This window comes from Elephas maximus, chromosome 5, assembly GCF_024166365.1.
Source record: "Elephas maximus indicus isolate mEleMax1 chromosome 5, mEleMax1 primary haplotype, whole genome shotgun sequence".
Lineage (NCBI taxonomy): Eukaryota > Metazoa > Chordata > Mammalia > Proboscidea > Elephantidae > Elephas > Elephas maximus.
Window position 1 is genome coordinate 54,454,981 of NC_064823.1, and position 23,459 is coordinate 54,478,439.

The 23,459-nt window shown below is 39.4% G+C and overlaps 1 protein-coding gene across 1 annotated transcript in view; it reads right to left on the reverse strand.

Annotated features, from left to right (window-relative positions):
• Positions 1–10,208: 10,208 nt before the first annotated feature.
• METAP1 (methionyl aminopeptidase 1) overlaps positions 10,209–23,459 on the reverse strand; it is an 88,715-nt gene continuing 75,464 nt past the window's right edge. The window contains exons 8-11 of the mRNA XM_049885658.1: positions 22,371–22,502; positions 20,630–20,773; positions 15,684–15,749; positions 10,209–11,765 (exon numbers count right to left, since the gene is read on the reverse strand). Of these exons, the coding sequence (XP_049741615.1) occupies positions 11,602–11,765; positions 15,684–15,749; positions 20,630–20,773; positions 22,371–22,502 (506 nt within the window). The 3' untranslated portion in view covers positions 10,209–11,601. The remainder of the gene's footprint in view (positions 11,766–15,683; positions 15,750–20,629; positions 20,774–22,370; positions 22,503–23,459) is intronic.

Consider the following 23,459-nt stretch of genomic DNA (forward strand, 5'->3'; position numbering starts at 1 on the left):
GGGAAGTCAGCACGACTTGACCAGGACAAAGTCACAGAAGCTTCACAGACACATTCGAATGCCCTGAGAGACCAAGTTACTGGACCATGGTCTCGGGGGACATCTAGCTCAACTGGCATAACATAGTCTATAAAGAAAATGTTCTACATCCAACTGTGGTGAGTAGCATCTGGGGACTTAAAAGCCTGCAAAAACTAATCATTAACATTACATGGAAAGGGAAAAGGCCCCAGATAAGTAAACCACTGCTGAAGAAGAAGAATGAAGTAGGAGGACTTGCACTACCTAATCTAAGAACCTACTATACAGCTACGGTAGTCAAAACAGCGTGATACTGCTACAATGAAAGACATCGACCAATGGAACAGAATTGAGAACCCAGATATAAATCCATCCACCTACGGTCACCTGATCTTCGACAAAGGCCCAAAGTCCATCAAATGGGGAAAAGACAGTCTTTTTAACAAACGGTACTGGCAAAACTGGATGTCCATCTGCAAAAAAATGAAACAGGACCCATACCTCATACCATATACAAAAACGAATTCGAACTAGATCAAAGACCTAAATATAAAAACAAGACAAAATCTGCTCCCATAAAGATGTCAGCCTAGGAAACCCTATCAGGCAGTTCCACTCTCTCCTGTAGGGTCGATACAAGTCAGAATAGACTGGACGGACGGTACACATTAATAACAACAAACCTGATATTGTCTTGTTCTGCAGCTTTCACTTTTTATTTATCATTACTGTGTGATTTGTACATGTTGTATGTGCAGCTCTCATTCATTTAATACTGTGTAGTATTTAGAGTGTACGAAATACCATACTTTATTCTCCAATTGGTGACTAAAGTTGTTTGCAGAATTGTTTCTGTATTACCAATAACACTGCAGTGGAACATTCTGTTTGGTATTTATTACTGTACTAATAACACTGCAGTAGACACTGTGTCAGTATGTTAGTTACTGCAGTAGACATTGTGTCAGTGTGTTAGTTACTTAGAATGTAATAAAAAAAAAAAAAAAAAAAACTCTGTTGCCTTCCAGTCCATTCTGACTTATAGCAACCCTACAGGACAGAATGGAAACCCTGGTGGTGTAGTGGTTAAGTGCTACAGCTGCTAACCAAAAGGTCAGCAGTTCAAATCCACCAGGAGCTCCTTGGTAATTCTATAGGACAGCTCTATTCTGTCCTATAAGTCGCTATGAGTTGGAATCGACTCGATGGCAGTGAGTTTGCTTTGGGTTTTGGTATAGGACAGAGTAGAACTGGCCCATAGGGTTTCCAAGGAGCGGCTGGTAGATACAACTGCTGGCCTTTTGGTTAGCAGCCAAGCTCTTAACCACTGTGCCACCCGGGATGTATACAGACACTGCTAAATTGCTCTCCAAAGTAGCTGTAAATTTTTGCCAATCATATGAGCATGAAATGGTACTCACTGTAACTATAGTTTGCCTTTCCTTCAATTAACACTTAGGTTGAGCATTTGGATATCCTTGTTTGTAAAGATGCCATTCATACTAGGAACTGGGGTACACATTTTTTTTTTGCCAATTCAATTTTTTGCAGGTGTACAACTTATTGACAGCAATTACAATCATTGGCTATGCAACCTACCCTTAATCATATCCTTTGCCCTTTTTTTCTATTGGGTTATCTCTCTTTTTCTTAGTATTTTTAAGTAAATCCGTCAGTCTTTTCCTGGTGGTGTTGTTAAGTAACATTTAGGGGTTTTTTGTTTGTTTGTTTTTTATCCTAAGAAGTATAAAGAAGCAAACAAATTGGTCTATAATCCTACCATCCAGGTAATCCATAAAAATAAACACATGAAATCAATACATGCAATGATTAGAAAACTCAATTAGTACTATAACAAAAAAACTCATCCCCCCCCAAAAAAAAAAACAAAAAACAGGTAACCACTGTGAAGTTCCTTGTGTATCTTTCCAGAAGTTTTTATGCATATAATAGAATTTATATATACCCTTGTTTTTTTTTTTTTTTAATTACACATAGGGATTCTATTAACACTATGCTGTGCCTTTTTCTTTTTTCTACACAAGGGTGTATTTTAGACATTTTTGTACCAGCTCATCAGATCTGCCTTGCACATAACTCTTGGTTGGGTTGAAGTTTATGTGCTTTAAAAAAAAAAAAACAAAAACTCGATGGATGGTGCTTAATTGCTTCTCTCCTGTTCTACCTAGAGGACTGGAAATACACTAAGGGTACAAATGGCCCTGAACTATTGGCCTAGATGACTGGAAGGAAACTAAAAGTAGCTTCTACCTCAACTGTAGGAAATTAACTTTCAACCCGGTTTGGATTAGGGCAGCCTTCTTTTTTTTTTCCAGGAGCCAAGTAAACTGCCTTGGGCAATTATAATAGCAAAATGGGGATGGAGGATAATAATGGAGGAGAGAAAATCTCTTAAAGTTTCTGTTCTGCTATTTCTTTTCTCATACACAAAGTATACACAAATAGGAAATGTCAAGCATTTTTATATTCACCAATTTAAAAATATAAAGCAGTTTTAAGATATCAAAATAATGTTACTCCAATTCTTATAGCTAGCCAATTGAGTTTACTTTCCATTTCCATCATCAACAAGTACGTACTTTTGAGTCAGTTAATTCAGTTTAGCATTTCCTGGCTGAAAGCACAATTGTCTCTTTCAACAATCCAGTACAAAGAATCAATATTTTACAAGATCCTTATTATAAGGATTCTTGGATCATGGGACTCAGCTATAGGTATAAAGTCTTTAGAAGAACCTTTAACTGCATTTTCTTGGATGAAATCTGGAGTGTTACAGATGCATTGCTGAACCAAATAGTTTTTGGAACATATAGCACAGGTCACAAACCTAGGTCCGAGTCCGAATTTGCTTTTCCAACTGCTCCCTACGTTGTCCTGTCTCTTAAAATCTAATCTCTGCTTACACACTGGGAGACAATTTTGGGGAATTCTGGGTATATCTGATAGGGTCTAACGTCCAAAATATATAAAATACTACAACTTAATGACAAGAAGACAAACAATCCAATCAAAAAAATGGGCAAAGGACTTGAACAGACATTTCATCAAAGAGGATAGTCAAACGGCCAACAAGCACATGAAAAGATACGCATGATCATTAGTCATTACCCGTACCCCCCTTTCCTCTTGACTCGATTCTGACTCATAGCAATTCTACAGGACAGAGTAGAACTGCCCCATAGGGTTTCCAAGGAGCGGCTGGTAGATTCAAACTGCTGACCTTTTGGTTAGCAGATGAGCTCCTAACCACTGCACCACCAGAACTCCCATTAGTTATTACCAAAACCAAAAAACCAAACCCCTTGCCATTGAGTGGATTCCTACTCATATCAAAACCACAATGGGATGCCATTTCACCCCCATTCAAATGGCGGTGATTAAAAAAACAGCGGGTATTGATCAGGTTGTGGAGGAGCAGCAGCCCTCATCCATTGCTGATGGGAATGTGAGATACTGCAGCTACTATGGAAGACAGTTCCTCAAAAAGTTGAGCATGGAACTGCCATGTGACTCAGCTGTTCTACTCTTGGGTGTACACCCAGGAGACGTGACGCAGGAGTAAGAACAGACACGTGTACACCAAGGTTCACTGCAGCACTGTTCAGGATGGCCAAAATGTGGAGGCGACCTAAAGGTCTATCAACAGATGAATGGATGAGCAGGGTGTGATATGTGCATGCAGCGGAGTATTGCTTGGCCATGGAGAGAGGTGAAGTTCTGGTGCACGCAGCAACGTGGATGACCTCTTAAAACATTGTGTGGAGTGAAATGGGTCAGTCGCAAAAGGGTAGATACCATATGATCTCAGTTATATGAAAAAAGTAAACAGAATAAAGATTATTGGTGGTTATCGGGGTGAATGGGAAGGGAAAGGAGAGTTTTTGGTTAGGTGGCAGTGAGTTTATGTTAAGGGTGGAGGCATAGTTTGGAAGAGGATGGTTGCACAGCTTGAGGAATGTTGTTGATGTCACTGAATTGTACATGCAGGAATTGTAGAACTGGTATATGTTTTGTTGCGTATACTTTCACCACAATTAAAAAAAAAAAAAATCCAATCTCCAAAAAAAAAAGATGCAGCACAGAGCTAAAAACCATTCACCATGTGGATGTCAGCAAAGCTATCCTGGTTGTCCAATATTAACCCAGGATTCTGTCCCCTTAGAATGATTGTTAGAAATTTTTTGAAGGTATTTTTAAATTGCTTTCTTGGACAAAAGACATATAATTTTAACACAAATGGTTTTTAACCTCTGCTGTGTATTTCATGAGACAGAGGAAAAGTGATTTTTTTTTTCCAAGGATTAAACTTGGCAACGTTAGGAACAAATTTGAAGCATTTTTATTATGTTTAAGTGGGAAATTTGCATGTATCTAGCATTTTTCCAACCTTGCCTGTATTTCCATTTTCAGCATGTTGTGCTATTCTTTCTATTTAACCCACCTGGTGACAGTCCCTGGGTGGCATAAATGGTTTGTGCTTGGCTGGTAACCTAAAGGCTGGCAGTTTGAACCCACCCAGTGGCACTTCGGAAGAAAAGTCCTGGTAATCTGCTTCTGTTAAGATTACAAGCCAAGAAAACCCTACGGAGCAGTTCTTCCCTGTAACACATGGACTTGCCATAGGCTGACACTTGTAATCTTCTCTAGAAGAAGGGAGCAGAAGAATGCAGCTCTGTAACACTAGTCAAGGTCTGCCTTTTTTGGAGTACCTGGGTGGAGCAACCCTTGTGGTGTAGTGGTTAAGTGCTGCAGCTGCTAGCCAAAACGTAGGCAGTCTGAATCCACCAGGTGCTCCTTGGAAACCCTATGGGGCGGTTCTACTCTGTCCTATATGGAATTGACTCGAAGGCAATGGCTTTGGTTTTTCTTTTTTTAGTTACTGACTGCCAAAAATATCAAAATGTGTTAACACAATAAAAAACAGAAATTCCCTTAAAAATATCGGTTGATCCTTTTTCTATTGTACATCTTAGTACTAAAAGTTTTTATTCTTAGCTGTTTTGTTTCCTCAGAATCACCCAGGGCTCAAATTCACTGATTAAGTATTTAAACATGGGATTTTATAGCCAAGTAAGTTTAAAAGTTCTAGTCTGATTTTTCTGTTGACCTCTGCCCCAACTACTGAAATAAAGCAAATTTTTCTTTCTAATCACATTACATGTACAATAAAATAACTGCTAAGTTGTGTCTTTCCACAAACAGATCTCCACAGAGAAGTATGAGGACTTGTCCTCCTATCCATGCAGTTAATAAAAGTGTAGAAATTAGAGGCTTGGTGACCTGATTGTTGGTACTGTCATCTCTTCATGGCACTATGCCATGCTGCTTACAAGTTTTGGGAAGTATATATCCTTAGCACATGTTTGTTGTTGGGGATGTGGTGAAGGGGTTGAAGTAATGGTAATAGGGCTGAAAAACTCAAGTTACCCAGGAGATGGAAGCAATTACTCTACTAAAAGCTTTACAATAGCAAAGGCTGGATATCATTGGAATTTCCATAGGAAAAAACTATTAAAATACTTTGAACCTACTAACACATTAGTGGTAACTGACAATCTTGCCAGGAAGCCCTTCTTGAGCACTCCATATTAACTGTTTGGCACATTTTATTAAAGTAGCATACTAGTATGGATACATCAAAATAAAATAACCACATAACTGCCATATGCAGACAGTTCCGTTGCTCATCTACAGTCCCCAAAATGAAAAGCAGCAGATAACATGTAGCCAAGGCCATATTATTCCTGTTTTCTTTTGCAAAACACCCAAATGCAAAGTATTATTTTTCTCCTTTTCATATTTAGCACCAAAAAGAAGGAAGAGATATGGCAGGAAGCTGCTGCAGAGCTTTGAGTAGCAGCCACCATAGCCTGCTCGTGTTCTCAGAGTTCCAACAGCTGGGCCAAAATTTCCACACGCAGAACCTGTGCTATTATCTTTCCTTAGGTGTTCATTTTTTCAATGAAACATAAAACACATTAATAACTTTTAGAATACTGGCATACTGCAGCCTGCATGGTGAAACAATTTGTTTCTAAAACATTAAGGTCCAGATGTTATTTTCAATTATAAAGGTGTTGTGGACCATACATTCAAAACATTACAAGTGGTAAAAATTTTTTCCTCTGTGGCAGGAAAGCTTGCTAGAAGTCTAATACTATTAAATGTAAATAAAATCTTATCACACTCTCAAGTAGCTCCAGTATTTCTAACTCCCTGGCCATAAAAATATCCTCTTCACTCCACTGTATGTTTTGCCCCCAAAATTCACTACACTCATTGTTTCATAAAATTCATGGTTTATGAAATGTGTAAGATAAAAATTACTTCAAATAATTTTTAAACCAAAACTCTGACTGCACCTCTACAGTGAGATGTTTTAACAATAAAAAGAATCACAAAGAAATTTTGCACTTAGTAAGTTTATCGTTGGTAGTGATACTGGTGTAATAATTCTGAAATTTGTATGTCTTATACCTTCTCACCATAGGAGAAGGAAGACACAAATATGGAACAGGGAAGGGTGAGAAAAACTAGTGTTAGATTTGAAATGGAAGTATCAGAATGAATAAAAATGTGTTTCCTCTGTTTCCTGAATGGCCCTAGAAGCAATGGCACCCCAGTAGCATCCAGATCTTGATTTCGAAATACCATCCTCTACCAAAAGAAACAAGGTTTCCTTGAAGAAATAGCCAATTCCAAGTCTGGGCAAGAAAACGACCTGATAAGCCTAAAATATCTTGCGATGGCAAAAAGCAGGAAAGTGCTCAAAGACTGATGTTAGATGCTGCTGAGTCGGTTCCAACTCACAGTGACTCCATGTACAACAAAACTAAACACTACACGGTCCTGTGCCATCTCCACATGCTTGAGCCCATTGTTGTAGCCACTGTCAATCCATCCTGTTGAGGATCTTTTTCTCTGACCCTCTACTTTACCAAGCATGATGTCCTTCTCCAAGGACCGGTCCCTCCTGTCTGATAGGCACAGGTCAAAATGACCCATATATGACCTTAAAAGTGGTCACTGGCCAAATTTAGAACAATTACAGTAATGAAATAGAATTTTAAAAAAGGACGCACGAGCTCAGAGTGATGGCTCAAAAGAGGGTAGAGGGAGGAAAAAAGTGCTTCTTTGTAGAATACTAGCTAATAAATGGGGGGGGACCAAACCCACTGCCATCGAGTCGGTTCTGACTCATAATGGCCCTACACAAGACAGAAGAGAACTGTCCCACAGAATTTCTAAGGAGCGCCTGGTGGATTTGAACTGCCGACCTTTGGTAAGCAATCATAGCACTTAACCACTACACCACCAGGGTTTCCAATAAATGTAGGAAAAAACCAACAAACCAAACCAAGTGCCGTTGAGTCGATTCCGACTCATAGTGACCCTATAGGACAGAGTAGAACTGCCCCATGGTGTTTCCAAGGAGCACCTGGCGGATTCGAACTGCCGACCCTGTTGTTAGCAGCCGTAGCACTTAACCACTACACCACCAGGGTTTCCAATAAACATAGAAGGTAAGCTAAATTTAGAATATCCCCTTTTGTTGCCTCCAATGTAATGAAATAATTGATTCAGGTAACGATTATCACTGAATGCTAAAACCATTGCGCAAACAGGATATCCAAATGGTCTCCAAGTATCTCCTCCCAGATTACTTATTTAAAGAAATTTTTACAATGGAAAGACCTGACAGACATCAAGTGATCAAATTAGTATCAGCAATGGGACAAGCTAACATTACGTGGCTTCCTGATGTGAGGCAAAATGTGTAACTTAAACCCATCATAAGGAAAAAATCAATACAGATTTCTATAGGCTAATCATCTGATTTTCAAACATGTCAGTCTCATAAGAAATAAAAAAAAGGGCAGGGGAATTGTTCTAAAACAAACAAAAAAAAAAGAGTACACAGATACATGACAACCAAATGCCATGGGTTTGGATCCCAGATTAAAAAACAAGTAGAAAAAAAAAAATATATATATATATATATAGAACATTTTGGGGATAATTGAGAAAATGGGAATCTGAACATCAGATAATTCTCTGTCAATGTTAAATTTCTTGGGTGTGATCACTGTATTATGGTCACATAAGAGAATGTCCTTATTTTTAAGAGATACATGATGAAGTAGTAGTAGGTAAAGTATGATGCCACTTCTTTCAAAAGAAATGTGCTACAATACTGGAGAGGTCAGCACAACTGGACTAAACCAAAAGCAAAGAAGTCTCCTTAATAACCTGAACACTTTGAAGGCAGGGGCAGGGGTTTGGGGACCATGGTTTCAGGGGACATCTAAGTCAATTGGCATAATAAAATCTATTAAGAAAACATTCTGTATCCCACTTTGAAGAGTGGCATCTGGGGTCTTAAACGCTAGCAAGCAGCCATCTAAGATGCATCAACTGGTCTCAACCCACCTGGACCAAAGGAGAATAAAGAACACCAAAGACACAAGGTAATTATGAGCCCAAGAGACAGAAAGGACCACATAAACCAGAGGCTATATCAGCCTGAGACCAGAAGAACTAGATGGTGCCTGGCTACAACTGATGACTGCTCTGACAGGGAACACAACAGAAAATCCCTGAGGGAGCAGGACAGCAGTGGGATGCAGACCCCAAATTCTCACAAAAAGACCAGACTTAATTGTCTGACTGAGACTAGAAGGACCCCGGTGGTCATGGTCCCCAGACCTTCTGTTAGCCCAAGACAGGAACCATCCCCAAAGCCAACTCTTCAGACACGGATTAGGCTGGGCAATGGGATAGAAATTGATGCTGATGAAGAGTGAGCTTCTTGGATCAAGTAGACACATGAGACTACGCTGGCATCTCCTGTCTGGAGGGGAGATGGGAGGGCGGAGGGGTCAGAAACTGGCTGAATGGACACAAAAAGAGAGAATGGAGGGAAGGAGTGTGCTGTTTCGGGGGAGAACAATTAGGATTGTATAGCAAGGTGTGTATAAATTTTTGTATGAGAGACTGACTTGATTTGTAAACTTTCGCTTAAAGTACAATAAAAAATTTTTTAAAATGTGCTTACCTAGAGATGAAGCAAAGGTGGCAAAATAATAATTGTTCAATATAGGTGAAGGATACATGTTTATTTCACTTACTACATTTTCAACGTTTCTGTAAATTTGAAAAATTCCCAAATAAAAAGCTAGAGGTTAAAAAAAAAAAAGGAAATAAACTTAAGCATCTTGCTCTCAGTTTTAACAAAACCCAGTGAAAAAACAGAAGTACTTGCAGTCCAAACTGAGGAATCAAGATGACAAATTTCTAAACCTCCTCTTGCCTGTTTAAACGTGTAGCTGGCAAGTGGTATAACCAAACCCAATGCCGTATAGTCGATTCCGACTCATAGCGACACTATAGGACAGAGTAGAACTGCTCCATAGTTTCCAAGGAGCACCTGGCGGATTTGAACCGCCGACCCTTTGGTTAGCAGCTGTACCACTTAGCCACTAGGCCACCAGGGTTTCCAAGTGGTATAAAGGAGCTAGTAAATGGGTTTTCATGTACCTTAATCCATTTTATCAGCAAAAGGGATAAAATGAAGATAAAAGGCAAACATTTTTCCCTTCTTCTAAATTATGATTCTAAGAGGTGTGGAGGATTGGCTGAAAAAAAATTTTTTTTTAATTCATAGTCTTATTTTGTAAAAAGTTGGCAGAATGATAAAACCAGATTTTTCTCTCCTAAATCTAATAAATATTTCTCATTAAATACATACAATTAGACTAGAGTCCACATTATTTAAAAATTTCTCAAACTGAGAAAAGCATGGCACCAGTGAGATGTTTTAATTTTTTTAAAAAAAAAATTATCACAGGATTTTTTTCTTGAGCTTATGTTCTAATGACAGGCATGGAATAAGCACACACGGTTAATTCCACTACCAGCACGTAAAACATTCTCTTAAATATTCAGCATTCTCTAAATCAAAAGCTCTCAAAAATACAGTCGCAGCTCAAATGCTGCTGGCAGAATGCTAATTAAGCACAGTGCTGGAATTACTATACAGCCATTAAACCTGAAAAAGTATTTTTACTCAACTGGTCATGAGTTTATGTTGAATTTTAAAATCAGCCACCCATTCCCATTACTTCCCTCTGAAATCCCAAACAAATGCAGCAAAGTTAATGACTACGTGGTGGGATAATCATTCAAACTTTTTAATCTCCCTTTACACATTATATTAACATTCATATAGCAAGACATTCCATTCACAAATATTACAGTTTATTAAAAACTTCACACACATACCCCCAAAAGTCTGTAGCAGATTCAGTCATTTTACTAAATCATTAAAATAATAAAAGTAATGAAAACATTATCATAATTCTTTTAAAGCAGTAATGGTCTGAGGCACTCCGGGAAAGATGTTCTCTTACGAGTATAATGTGTCAGTGGCATCAGATTGTATTACAAGAAAGTCGTCAGACATCCAGGAATCAAGTACACCCTAATGAACATGACCTTATGGTCTGATATGTCTTCATCAGATACTCTCCTATTTGAACTGAAATACTGAAAGGAATATAAGCACTGGGCAGCTGAGGTCACTTCTAATGAGGTTCCTAACTATGTAAAGGTGAGGTGTGTTTTCTGCACATTGCTGCCTCCCCACTGCCAAAGAACAGTCCTCAAAGTCGTTCCTTTCTATCAGTATTAGGTGTACTAAATGTTTGAGGGTAAGAAAGGGGGCTTTCTTCCTCCCATTTCTGACCAAATAGAGGTCTGAAATAGCAGTATATTACACAAGTCTCATCCCTACCACAGCCAGCCACCACTTGAGTGTGGTAATTTTTGTCATCAACTAGATTAAAAAAAAAAAAAAGCCTTATAACATTTTTCCAGACTTAATTTTGCCACATTCATTCACTGACACACAGAGAGTCCACATTGGAGGAAGACTCATTGACCGAGTGCTTCCTTAAGCACAATTACAAAGGTAAATAATTAGCATGGGGCGGGGGTGGCAATTCCCAATTGAGAATTAAATCACTGCAACTATCGGTCCATTTATGATAGCATCTAGCCCTGTCAGAGCAGCATCAACACAAACCCCAGGTCACATAGTGTTCAGTAATTATGTATATGGAATTTAAAATGTATATATTTTCATATATAGAATAATAGAAAAAAAATCTGCAGCAACATTATGTTGCTAAAGTTTCAAGGATTCTCATCTTCAACACTGACCTGGAAAGCAGCTGGCTCTTGATGGCCAGTGGTGGCAGTGATAAACGCAACTAGAAGCAGGTTTAGGTAAAAGTGCTCAAAGGGCAAACAAGTAAACGGGGGTGCAGAGATTATCTGGGGCAAGGGGGCTCTGAAAGGAGCTAAGAAATTTTTCCTTTATTCTTCTCAGTTTTTTCAGACCCAAGACAAGTTCTTGAGGATACATATCAAATGTTGTAGTTCTTTCTTATCTATGGTCAAAACAGAACAAGTGATAAAAATTTCCTCTTCCTCTGTACTCTCAACAAAATGCATAGTACAGACAGAAGTAATTCTTGAGATGTGCCATCTTGGGAGAAGTTAAAACTGGGACATGAAGTGAGGCCGTGCACTCTCCAACCGCCGAGTGAGGATCTCGCAGCCAGTGTCCGTGACCAGCAGAGTGTGCTCAAACTGTGCAGAGCGCTTCCCATCTCTTGTCACTGCCGTCCAGCCATCCGGCCAGGTCTCATCCTGCCATCCGCCTTAAACAAACAAAGACAATGTCCTAATTCTACCACCCAGTTGTATTCTAAATAAACTCTCCAGGTAAGTGTATTTGCATGTACTGCTGCGTCCCTGGATAGCAAACAGAAAACTAATTAGAAAATTCACTTTTAAGATTCCTGTTTATACTTCCACCTTAATTGTTTTAGCTAAAGCCTTTCTAACTTCATTTTGATCCTTAGTGCCAATGAAGTAATGATGATGTTTAAATTCCTCAAGTCATTATAAGTTCACGTTTTTTATATTTCCCAAATAGCAAATCAAGATTTCCAAAATAAAGGCAAGGGGTTTTGTTTTAGAAGACAAAGTAATACCCACTCATCCCAGAACAAGGAAAAGCTTGAGTTAATTTAGCTATTTCCTGGTATACCTTTGGCAGCTGACTAAACTATAAAAACTATAGCCAGTGCATATCGTGAAGGAAATAATGTAAATTTCTATTTTTTATTATACTATTTAATTCCTAATTTAATTTTAAAATGACAGGCACACAATCAGACGGTGAAAATAGATTTATTTTGTGATATTTTTGTGTATCACACCACTGAAACCAGAGACAGGGGCAAAGAGAAAGAAAATACGGACTGGAGAGAGGGTAAGAAAAATCTGATGAGGCAGGATGGATTAAAGAGGGATGGGCTTGGGGAGAGCGAGAGAGAAACACAGAAGCACATGGAAGGATAAACGGAAAAAGTAGGAAGGTACCCTCTCCAAAAGAATCTGAGGCAGAGGTGAAATGAGAAAGTGAGGATATTCTAGGTAATATGGTCTTCTACTATAAATACACGTATTTACAGAGATTTTCTTATTTTCAAATTAGATTGTCAAGAAAATTCTATATACTCTTCAGTAATCTTTGGATGAAACATTAATACTTCTAGACCTCACTGACTCACACAGAAAGATCCCAGGGCAGAAAATCTGTAGTGAAGTAACCTACTTCTGTAATACTAAATCCTAGGCTAAAAAGAAAATATGGGGCAGCTCAAAGAAAGTTAACTCATGCTTTGTCAAAAAACCTATGGGTAAATAAATCCGTATTTTCCAATGTAATGACCCTTTCACAAGTGGATTTAGGACATAATGCTCCTTTGATTTTACTGCAATCTACTAAAACAGGTTCTTTAACAATGTCAAGTCAAATCTGTATGTCCACTATTCTGAGGAAATTCCTCTGCGGGATTCAAGATTGTCCATTTCGGGGCTGGGATTTAGCCAAGTTGAGTTACAATGAGGTATAGCAGTTACAATCTGATGATAATCTGAATTGGCTCAATAGAAAGTTATTTGCTTACTACTGGAAATACTACATTATATCTCACCAAAAATAAATATGTAACCAAATGGCATTTCTCTCACTATCTTTCCTTTCACTGCTAATATACTTACTGCCTTTGCAACTGGTGGTAAACAATCAGAACTTTATTCTTGAATGACAAAAACAATACCCTCCATTTGCATAGTTCTTTAGGCTTCCTTCATGGTGCAGTGGTTAAAGTGCTTGGCTGTTAATCAGAAGGTTGGTGGTTCGAACCCGCCACCCTCTCTGCAGAGGAAAGATGTGGCAGTCCACTTCCGTACAGATTACAGCCTTGGAAGCCTTATTATGGGGCAGTTCTACTCTGTCCTATAGGGTTGCTATGAGTCAGAAATCAACTTGACAGCAATGGGTTTGGGTTTTGGGGTTAAAATATGCAAGGTGCTTTATGCTAATCTAAATCATCTCATTTCCTTCTTACAGCAGCCCTGGGGAGTTGGCAAGGTAAGAACTAATATTCATTTTACAGAAAAGGCAACCAAGAATTGGGTTAACAAGGCAGCCTCTAAAATGTCCCCAATGATCCCCACTTCCTGCTACTCACGCCCTTATATAATCCCTTCCTCCCCTGGAGTGTAGGCTGGATTTGGCAACTCACTTCTAAGTAAGGGAACAGAGCAGACATGTGAAGGGGTGTCACTCCCAGGATTCCTGAAACCTGTTTTAGGCTATTAAAAAAGCCTGGGACACTGTGATGGGTATGTCTGCTCTCTCTTTCTCTCTCTGACTGCTCAAACCGGGGGAGCTAGCTAGCTACCACAGTAGAGGAGGTCGTCTGTGGAGTCCCACAAGGTGAGGGACTGAAGCAGGTCTCCTGCCAGCAGCCAGTAAGGAACAGAGGATAAAATGAATGAGCTTGGAGGTGAATCCTGCCCAAGCAGAGTCTTCGGATGAGACCGCAGCTCTGGCAGACATCATAATTACAACTTCATGAGAGATTCTGAACCAGAAGCACTTAGTTAAGCCATACTTGGATTCCTGACCTATAGAAACTGTGAGATAATAAACATTTGTTGTTTTTAAGCCACTAAGTTTGGGGGTAATATATTACACAGCAAGAAGTAACTAATACACTGTCCAAGTCACACAGCTCCCAAGTCCTTAAGCCAGATCACTCTTCTGACTTATGTAGCCCTTCCATTACAGGTTTTAGATGTTTCTCCCTGACCAAACTCAAGAGTTCTTTTTCAGCAAAGGCCACGCATCACATTTTTTTTCTGAACTCAGTTACCTAGTAGAAAGCTGGCCCAACGGAATCCACCAATGAGACCCATCTACACACAGATGGCTTTCAGTTCCTTACTTGTGGCCAAAGGCAGTAATGGTACTGCCGTTGCTAATAAAGATTCAGTCAAGTGTGGAAAGATGGTGCTGAAGCTACAAAGAAAACAAAAAGCTATTTCCTACTCCAAGCCACCATCATCTCACCTTAGACTACGAAATAGTCTCTTACCCAGCTTCCCTGCCCCCAGTTTCTCCCCTAGAGTCCATCCACCACACACAACAACTGATGTTCAGTTCAGAAAGGCTGTACTAACTGCTAACAGGGCTGAAGCAAGTAGGTTCCTCCAGAGCAGCAGTGAGTGCTCCTTCTTGGAGCCAGCAAACCTCTGCAAACCTGTGCCAGGAAGGATCCAGAGAAGAGGTATCCTTTAATACAGGGCTGGGGCCTCCTCCTATTGCCTCACATCTCACCTCTTATCCCAGTAAAGAACTAATAACAATGGTGAGGCGTTCCTTCCGTGTTAAGACAGAGCTGGGGAAAATGAAGGTGAAGGCTTCACTAAGTAGATTCCACTTATTACAATCACTCTGATAATCACTGTAAGAAGCGCTAATTGTGGCACTGAGTCCATTACCACCGCCACATGCATGTCACAGAGAATAACAACAATGGGGACATAAAGGCTACCAGAACAAGTGTGTGTGTGTGTGCTGACATTTCTCCACAAGAGTTGTCTGATGCCACATCAGGTGACTCATGTCCCACTCTCATGTAAGTGCAGACCCTGAAGAGGTAGCACAGCACCACAAAAAGGACATGGGTTTAAAGCCCAACTAATTCTGCCACCTAACTATCTAAGTGACCTTGGGCAAGTTACTTAGCCTCTCCAAGGATCAGTTTTCTCTACTGTACAACAGGGATATCACCTACCTCCTACGTTGTAGAGAATTAAATCATACAATTCTATTTGCCTCAAAGTGGTGTTCAACAAATACTATGCTTCTTTTTGTTTCCTCTGCCCCCTCGTTGGTTCAGCAAGAACTTCTACACAGGCTTGACATAGGCTCCCAATTACGACAGTGCACCCTGTGACAGGATCTTTATGAAGAGGGGCCAGAATTCAAATACATCAGCACTACCGAAAGCAGGAGAATTCACAAGTGCAAAGTATTACTTTCTTGCCAACTCTTACAATTTTCAGGTCTTTATTAATGCTGAAGCAAGTTCCAAATAGAATAGAGAGTGTGAATGAAGCAAAAAGAAATCAAGTAGAGCAGACCACTAATCTGACCACAAGCAACCAAAAATAATTTAAAACACAATTAAAGAATGTTACAACATCCTTTTTCTCACCTTCACAAATCATTGGCTCAATTGTAAATACATGGCCCGCCTTCATCACTCCAACAGCTTTATTTTCTGAAATTTAAAAAACAAAAATTTCAACATACAGCAAAAATCAATAGTGTGCTGCTGAAGAGTTCACTGGAAAGAGACCACAAGTTATAACTCATCAGTAGTTACTTTCCCCTCTCCCAATCCCCTTCCTTAAAGTGTATCATTCAACAAACAAGTATGTCACTGATAACCACCTACTTCTGGGCAGATATTGTCCTAGGCACATTTCGTTCTGCTTATGTTTTCTCTTAAGAAAATACAAAAATGTCCTTAGGCTAGACTTCAGATATGATTATCACTTCTATAAGAGGAAAGGTGCCACCATGTATGTTCTCTGATATACTCCATAATTAGAACTGCAATCACTGAACCAAGCAAAACTGCTTTATTTATACAGGTATAAAAGTTTAAAGAATGACATTTCAGATGACACTACCTCTTTGGGTGTGTGCATGTGTGTGTGCATGCATGCGTGCGCCCATCTAGAGGTAGAGCCTGTAGAAACAACTACATGATTTTCATATAGTTTTGATAAATGTCGTATTTTTCTCATCTTGAAAAAGGAACAAAGCTTCTGCAGACGAACTTTTTTTTTTTTTTTTTAATGCTTGAAAACAAATTTTTCCCTCCAAATATTTTTTAGCTTTTGTGCCCAAATTCACTAACATGAGTGTATTTTTCAGGACCATCATGAGAAACTACTATGAATTAAAGTATCCAGACCTGTCATCCTCAAAACAAGGACAAAAAAGGGGGGCGGGGGGATGGATAGGCTTTTTCAGACAACCCCAGACAAAAGTAGAGAACTAGTTTAAATTTCAAATTTAAAAAAACCAACTGATAAGGACATCAGCTAACTGACTGACTGCATTTGCTCTGCCTGACCACCAGATGGCAAACGCACTAGCCCTTCCAGATTCCTTAGCAAGGTACACACAGAGCTGTTGGCCTTCACAATCCTGACTTTGGTAATGAAAGATCAATGTGCCCATTAGGGTCAAGCTACTAAACGCCACTACCTTAGGGGTCAAAATACACTTACTGCTGATTCCAAATCTGGAGTTTCCAAACTGCCATAAAATCTTAGGGGCAAAAAAATTGACTTTTTATTTTTAATCTCATGGTGTTTCTTTCAAAATGACATGCAATTTGCTACATATACAGAATTGGCCTGTATTCCTTTAGGGACCAAAAAGGAAATGCCGGAAGTGTCAATGTGTGTCATGAAAAGGAAAAAGGATCTAGTACTCTACAGAAAATGACAGCCACTGGCCACATAGCTACTGAGCACCTGAAGTGTGGCTAGTCACAACTGGAATGTACTGAAGCATAAAAAACACACTACTTAACGACCAAAACAACATGGAGTAGAGCTTGATTTTGACATTGATTACATGCTCAAATGCTAATATTCTAGGTGTAAAGGGTTAAATAAAATATATCATTAAAATTAATTTCACTTATTTCTTTTTGCTTTTTTAATGTGGCTACTAACCAAAACCAAATCTGTTGCCCTCGAGTTGATTCCAACTCACAGTGACCCTATAGAACGGAGCAAAACTGCTCCATAGGGTTTCCAAGGAGTGTCTGGTGAATCTGAACTGCTGACCTTTTGGTTAGCAGCCGAACTCTTAACCACTGCAAACTCTTAACCACTTCACCACCAGGGTTTCCAAAAATTTACAATAATGTACGTTATCATATTACATTTCTATTGGACAGCGCTGCTACACTCCTGTTTCTGCCACTGATGCATTATTCTGGACAAGTTACAACTCCTACTCATCTCCACTCTTCTGGTTTCGGTTTCTCAACATACCTCACTCAACAAATATACATTAGCTGAGTGACTACACTATTACAGACATTACGCTGGGCACTTTCAAAAATGTATCTGCTCTACTGTCTACCTCACGTAAGTATTTTAAACAATTGAACAAAGTAAGTAAAGACACTTTTGAAAAGAGAAACATGCATTCTTCATGTAGGATATCGTCATCAGTACTTCCAAACCACTAGTGACTTAAATAAAGAAGCAAATAAATTATCACCCTTTTTATGGACTACTCTTACATAGTAAACACATGCCTGAGAAAACAGGAATCAAGATAAGCTGACCTGGAGAAGGAGGTGGAGGGAAGTTATACAATTTCCTGGTTCCTCCCTCAAATGGGTTAGGATATGGAATTACAAACCAAAGTAGAGATTATTTACATTTCAAAAAGGTTCCTCTGCTATACAAAGAATCTACCAGCAGTTTCCTTTAACCCTTCCTAGAGTGATCACAGGAAACCCTGGTGGCGTAGTGGTTTCCAGGAGCTCCTTGGAAACTCTACGGGGCAGTTCTACTCTGTCCTATAGGGTCGCTATGAGTTGGAATCGACTCTACAGCACTGAGTTTGGTTTTGGTTTTAGAATGATCACAAGGAGCCCCGGTAAACAAGGGTTAAAAAAACCAAAAGGTTGGTGGTTCAAACCTACCTAGCAGCTCTAAAGAAGACAGACCTGGAGATCTTACAGCCTGAAAAACCCTATGGAGCAGTTCTACCCTGTCACATGGAGTCACCTAACAAGAGTGATCACAACCCATTGTGATTTATATAAACCCAATTTACACTTCGTTTTTCTTATACAGGAAACGCTGGTGGCATAGCAGTTAAGTGCTATGGTCTGAATACACCAAGTACTTCTTGGAAACTCTATGGGGCAGTTCTGCTCTGTCCTATAGGGTCACTATGAGTGGGAATCGACTAGTTGGCAATGGGTTTTTCTTAAACACAGGAAACCCTGGTGGCACAGTGGTTGAGTTTGCAGTGGTTAAGAGTTCAGCTGCTAACCAAAAGGTCAGCAGTTCAAATTCACCAGGCACTCCTTGGAAACCCTATGGAGCAGTTCTACTGTGTCCTGTAGGGTCGCTATGAGTTGAAATCGACTCGAAAGCAACGGGTTTGGGGTTTTTTTGTTTGTTTGTTTTTCTTAAACATATAAAATATATGAAGTGAAGTATACCTGGTCTTCTTTTATCACAATTGTTTTTTATTTCTTATTAAATGGCTTAATATGAAACTGAGGTGACACTTGTCGTGTATCAGCACCACTGTATTTTGCTGACACCACCATTACTGACCCACATCCCCTTCTTCCATAACTTCTAACATCTTCAGGTAGTCCCTCTATATAGCTCATACCTGAACCTGAGCCTGTTGCCTCTGCAAGGGATGTTTTTCATTCCCACCCCTGCACACACTTCACATATACACATACATTCCCCACAACACAGCCGCTACAGTAATGAGAACAGCTACTTCCATTCTGTGAAGCAGAATGAGCACTCAGGTAATTACAGAGCTTATCAAGAAGGAATAAAGTAGGCTACTTGTTTTCAGTTGCTAGCTTTTATTTCAATCATGATTCACAGCTTACAGCAAAAAAATTCTGTGGTCTGCTAGTGAAATGCTCATTAATGTCTGTCAAATGCGGTGCTCTTCTCCAGCTTCTCCTACCTCACCTCGAAGCACTTATTCACGCTTCTCCTCCACCTGGAATGCTCTTCCTCATCTGCTCCACCAAACTCTATTCTCAACAATCCTTTGGCACATCTCCCCACCACAGGGCCCTGCGCCAAACCGCTTCAGTGCTTACAAGTCGGCACGGAAGTGGAGGAAAGAAGACTGACTCTAGAAAGACAGAACCTCAGGTGTCAATCCTAGCCCTGGCGTTACAACTCCTATTCATCTCCACTCTTCTGGTTTTGGTTTCTCAACATACCTCACTCAACATATATACATTTGCTAGTTTCTGTTACCTTGATTAAACATAGTTTTACTTCTCTTAACACAGAATCCGCTTTTAAAATAGGGCTAAGAAAGCACTCATAGAGTTATGCAGATGAGAAGAAATAACATTTATCATCATCATGGTCATCCTCAGGGTTAATATTTATTAAGTGCTTTTCACGTACTGTTTTCCTTGCACAATTCTAAGTGCTTCCATGTATCATCTCACTCAATCCTCACAGTAATTCGAAGGTAGATGTCATTCCTTACTATGGTACAAATGAGAAAACTCAGGCACAATGAGACAGAGCAAAGTGCCTACACAGCAGGGGCTCAGTATGTTTTAAATTCCTTCCTAGATCACTCACTGTGAATAGCATTCATGCCAGGCTCTAAATAAGAGACTTATTTCTGCACATGTCTTATATTTCCAGAAAAAAGTTTCTGGAAGACACTGATTGTCTTATATTTTCTTTGTTTTTTATGAGACAGCACTCAACTATGTCTATTCCCTCTCATTTACACCAAGAATTAGTACAGTATCTGACATACGCTAAGAACTCAAATCTAATGAAGCGGAACTTTCTAATCTAACCGATCTCTTCTAAGGACAGAATAGTGATGGCTAGACCTGTGGCAAAGACTGCTGACTGTTCATCACAATCAGTTACTTTTCTCTCAGAGCACTCAGCTAGATTACATTTCCCAGCCCCCTTTCCGTTTAGATGAGGCCATCTGACTGAATTTCTATGAATGGAAAGTAAACATAAATGACTTATGCCAATTCCAGGCTGGCTCATCAAAACCTCCCAAGCACACCCATCTACTGACTGGGATGGCAACCTCCAAAGTGTCGAAGATGACATAGGTTGAAGATGGCAGAGTATGAGTCACAGGATAACTGCCCAGCCCCACAGTGACCAAAAACACCCGCCCTGGACTGCTACGTGGGCAGGTACGAACTTACATTGTGCTTGAGCCAATATACATTTTGGAAGTCTATTTGCTACAGCTCATAGCAATACTCTAGTGAATACGAAACAGTAGATCCTGTTTAAATATTTGCTAAAAAAGTATTTGTTGAGTGAATGGTGAGCAAGTATCAAATGTCTAGACAGTACTTACTGGCATAGTGGGGTACATTGGGGGCTGTATGAAAAAGTTTGTGGATTCCATGTCCACAGTAGCTTCGAACAACTGAAAACCCGTTTGCTTGGGCATGCTTCTGAATAATGTTTCCCAATTCTCTGTATCGAACGCCAGGTTTCACTGAAAGGGAAAGAGAAGAGTCATGACAGAGGAACAATGACTAACATTTATTAAGTGATTACCATATGTGTGCCAAGGACCTTACTAAATGCTTTGTATGCCTACATGCCTTAACATACAGATGAGGAAACCAAGGCACAGAGAGTCGCGCAGCTAGAAAATGGCAAATCTGAGACTTAAACCAGAAGCCTCTGTAACTCCTCCTTTGAGATCAGAAGAGGAGGAAGTGTGTACGGTATTAAGGGGTTAAGGAGAGTCATCTTTTGCTTACTCTAGCAGTAGAGAATAAGTGAAGGACAGTTCTCTTCCTCTCCTTCCCTAAAGTCAAGTATCTTCTATTCTAATTTTAAAATGAGTAGAGTAAAGAGCACAAGAAGAAAAAGGAATATCCAGAAAGTAACTTGACCTGTTCTGTGTTACAGTCTAGTCAACTTCAGAAAGAATTACTTCCCTTCCCCTAGTCTTCTTTATCTCCATAAAAATGGTCACAGACAGATAGCTTGAGAAGAATTCTACAGAAATGCTCATACCTCTACTCAAAGATATTATTCACTACAATAGCAATAACAACAAAATCCATTAGGTGAATAGTTACAGAAAATTTGATAGTATGGCCATTAAAACAGCAAGGTAGATCTACATATACATGTATTAATTTGCAAAGATCTCTAAGATATTATTAGTTGAAAAAATGCCAAATTACAGAATATCATGATGTAATTTAAACCCAATTAAACACATATGTGTGTGTGTGTGTGTGTATGAGTAAATGAAAACACGCTGCCGTTGAGCTGAATTCGATTCATAGGGACCCTACAGTACAGAGTAGAACTGCCCCACAGGATTTCTGAGAAGTGGCTGGTGGATTTTAACTGCTGACCTTTTGGTTAGTAAACAAGCTCTTAACCACTGGGCCACCAGGGCTCTGTTTGTGAATGAACAGGGGAGAAAAAACCTAAATGCTAAGAGTAGAAACCTATGGGGAGAAGGGAGATTTAGAAAAAGGAAAGAGGGAAGTTAAGTGTAAAGGAAGTTTACTCCTTTTGCTGTCATAATCTTCAGTCTTGTTCTACTTTTTTTATATAATAAGAATACTTTAGTTGAAAGCAGAAATAAAAATTGTTACTCAAGAACTACCTATATACACCTTGACACTTATCAGTCAAAGAAAAGGAAAATAAATCACAGGAGAGCTAAAAGGTGCTAAGGGATCTCTGGTTTATCCTCATCAGCCCCCCCCCCCCAAAAAAACTACACACGTTGCCATCGAGTCGATTCTGAGTCATAGTGACCCTATAGGACAGAGTAAAACTGCCCCATAGGGTTTCCAAGGAGCATCTGGATTCACACTGCCGACCTGTTGGTTAGCAGCCATAGCTCTTAACTACTACACCACCAGGTTTTCCATCCTAATCCCTTGATGACGATTCTCATCAAAGGATTCTCAAATCATCCTTAAACTTATTAAAACCTTACGTTAACTCAGGTAGGGTAGAGGCGAAACTGTTAGTACAAGAAATGTACACTGCAGTGCCGAGTCATTTGTTGCCCACCAAGGAAGGGCAGTACCAGGGAGCACCTTAGCACTGAGGCTGACCTGCATCGATAGCTTGCATCAGGCACTCATACGTGGTCTGGACTAGCTTCCGTGCTCCCTCATCCACATCTCCAACAAAAAACGTCTCATTCAGGTCCCCATGATAACCATTGCGATAAAGAGTGATATCCACTGCAAAAGAATATGCAAATATAAAAATCACTTCTGTTTTTATTTCAAAACAGAACTTTAGTACTTTCAAACATTACAGCAGCAAGCAGCTTAATGAAAAAGATAAATTGATTTCTCAAAATAGACACCAACGGATGGGTAGTTATTGCCCAATAGAACTCTTTGCCTTTAATGCAATTAAACTCGCTCCGTAGAACAGTGATATGGACACAGCACAAGGCAGATGGAAGGTTTTTATACTCTCATAGAATTAATTAGATTATTTGTGGCAGAAGAAAAATTGTATTCAGGATATAATAACACAAGATCAATAAGCAGAGTTAGTGACATTAAATTAAAGACTTTGCTACATCTTGACATTAAAAACAAAACACTACTTTTACATATTTATCTTTAACGAGTTTCTTCCTCCTCCTAAGGAATAAGTAAATAGACATACACGGTTCCACACTCTTTAAAATAAAAACTCTGTTGGCTTTCATTTATTTGTAAATATTCATCCTTCTCATTTTCCTCATGTTTAAGAAATACAGGTTACTAGTACACCACTATCATACACTAAATATATATCTAGAGAGCACATAAAATGAGTATTTTGGAACCATACACTTCATCCAACCTCCAATATCACAGTATTTGTGTTTCAGCTCCAACACCACATGTACGGTCCTAAGAAAACCTCACACATTCAGCATATGCTAAAAACAACAAGGTTTATATGAAAAACTGCTATCAATCATAGACTACATCACAGTCGGTCCATTTTCCACAGCCTTTAACACTTGAACTTGTGCTTCCTGATTTAATATGTAGGTCCTTAAAGATATTTGATTATTAAAGAGACTGATTTCATAAGTATTAAATGTATCATTTAAAGATTCTGAGGTGATGGTGGAATAAATACGCCATCGTTCCACCCCCGCCATCCCCCACAAATACAATAAGGAAACAATGCTC